This window comes from Nanorana parkeri, unplaced genomic scaffold (genome assembly GCF_000935625.1).
Source record: "Nanorana parkeri isolate BGI_ZX_2015 unplaced genomic scaffold, ASM93562v1 scaffold3287, whole genome shotgun sequence".
Lineage (NCBI taxonomy): Eukaryota > Metazoa > Chordata > Amphibia > Anura > Dicroglossidae > Nanorana > Nanorana parkeri.
In genome coordinates, this window is record NW_017309555.1 from 23,839 (window position 1) to 25,870 (window position 2,032).

At 54.0% G+C, this 2,032-nt stretch overlaps 1 protein-coding gene across 1 annotated transcript in view; it reads right to left on the bottom strand.

Annotated features, from left to right (window-relative positions):
- The window catches only part of YLPM1 (YLP motif containing 1), a 29,021-nt gene that overhangs the window by 1,337 nt on the left and 25,652 nt on the right, over nt 1–2,032 (bottom strand). The window contains exons 20-21 of the mRNA XM_018574849.1: nt 942–1,069; nt 668–818 (exon numbers count right to left, since the gene is read on the bottom strand). Coding sequence (XP_018430351.1) covers nt 672–818; nt 942–1,069 — 275 coding nt within the window. The 3' untranslated portion in view covers nt 668–671. The remainder of the gene's footprint in view (nt 1–667; nt 819–941; nt 1,070–2,032) is intronic.

Below are 2,032 nucleotides of genomic sequence, written 5' to 3' on the forward strand. Positions count from 1 at the left end.
GGGCAAGTCCATGGAGGAAGAGGAGACCCCCAGATGGGCAAGTCCATGGAGGAAGAGGAGACCCCCAGATGGGCAAGTCCATGGAGGAAGAGGAGACCCCCAGATGGGCAAGTCCATGGAGGAAGAGGAGACCCCCAGATGGGCAAGTCCATGGAGGAAGAGGAGACCCCCAGATGGGCAAGTCCATGGAGGAAGAGGAGACCCCCAGATGGGCAAGTCCATGGAGGAAGAGGAGACCCCCAGATGGGCAAGTCCATGGAGGAAGAGGAGACCCCCAGATGGGCAAGTCCATGGAGGAAGAGGAGACCCCCAGATGGGCAAGTCCATGGAGGAAGAGGAGACCCCCAGATGGGCAAGTCCATGGAGGAAGAGGAGACCCCCAGATGGGCAAGTCCATGGAGGAAGAGGAGACCCCCAGATGGGCAAGTCCATGGAGGAAGAGGAGACCCCCAGATGGGCAAGCCCATGGAGGAAGAGGAGACCCCCAGATGGGGAAGTCCATGGTGGAGGAGACCCCCAGATGGGGAAGTCCATGGAGGAGAAGACCCCCAGATGGGGAAGTCCATGGAGGAGAAGACCCCCAGATGGGGGAAGCCTATAGAGGAGACACAGTTTGGGGACTCTACGGAGGAGACACCAAGCTCGGGGGATTATACACGGCACTCACCTCCTCAGATGTATTTGGTGCGGTTCAGCGCTCGCGCCGCCAAGTGTCCACTTTTATCTGTTATCTTATCCCAGTCTGTCTGGCCAACAACAAAACCGATGGCCCTTTTCCGATCAGCGTCTTTCTTCTCTTCCAGATCGGCCCATCTGACCTGGTTAAAGAAGCAGCAAAATCAGACTTGGGAGCAATGGAGGCAGAACGTTTCTATGGTGACCAGTTATAATAAAGCCAACAAGACCCCCCAGAGAATGGCGCTACGCCCAGCCTGCTTTACCCTCTTTTTGCCGGGCTCGGACTCCCGCGTGTCGTAATCATCCGGAAGCTGTAGATAATCTTCCATACGACTAGCCACCGATTCGTAGCCCCGCTTCCTCTTTTTGACCTTTAATCCGTCCAGCTTATCTGGGGGGAGACACACAGGCACGTTGGGTTACAATTCCGATTGACAAAACACTGGGCATCCATTATAAACACAGCACTGCCCAGGGGGGACCAATCAGAATCCAGCATGTGGAGGGCACAGAGCGGAGGCCATACGACTGGTCACTTTGGGAAGTTCTGAAGGAGATTTGGTGAACCAGATACTAAAATCAGGCCTCATGTGGAAGCCATTCTTCCTAAATGCAACCTTTACATTGGAACCAACGCATGCATTCGGATGTAAACGCATTGTATGACCTGCGTTGCCGCCACACATGGAGTGGCTGCGCCCGTAGAAAAACGCAAGGCAAGGCAGGTCAGACGCGGATCGTGAATGGACAATCGATAGGAACTCGCATGATTGCATTTCAAATGCACGTCAAGCGCAGGAAACCAACCGCATGTCTACGCGGAACCCCCGCCGTCAACTGCAGTAAAGCGCCAACGTGAGCCGCGCCTTCGGTGTGTGTCATGTGATCAGTGTGGTGGAGCAGATTGAAATGACGTAGAATGCGATTCGGATATCCGCTCATCGAGGAGGAGACGTTCTGCATTTTTCTGATTTACGGTTATTTTTAGTGATTTTGTTTTGTTTTTTTAACCTGAAACTCGTCTTTTTACAAAAATTTGACATCATTACAATCCTGCGCTACACAAATCTTACAACTCAAGTAAACCCCAATCTGCCGGCTTCACCCGAGTCAGGCAGCAAGCATCCTCCATGCTGCTCGGGGAGCTGCAGTCCAAAAGCTATAACACATGGAGAACTGCCGGACAGCCCAGCCAGGTCGGTGACCACATTCTTCTCTACGGCAATTGAGCAATACAAGATGGGTCACCAGCCTATGAACTGGGCAATGGAGGATCACTTCTGCTTCAGTCAGTTCCCTGGCAACCTGATTGGCCCAGACTGCTGCCCCCCCCCCCCCCCCCCCCCCGCCCCTG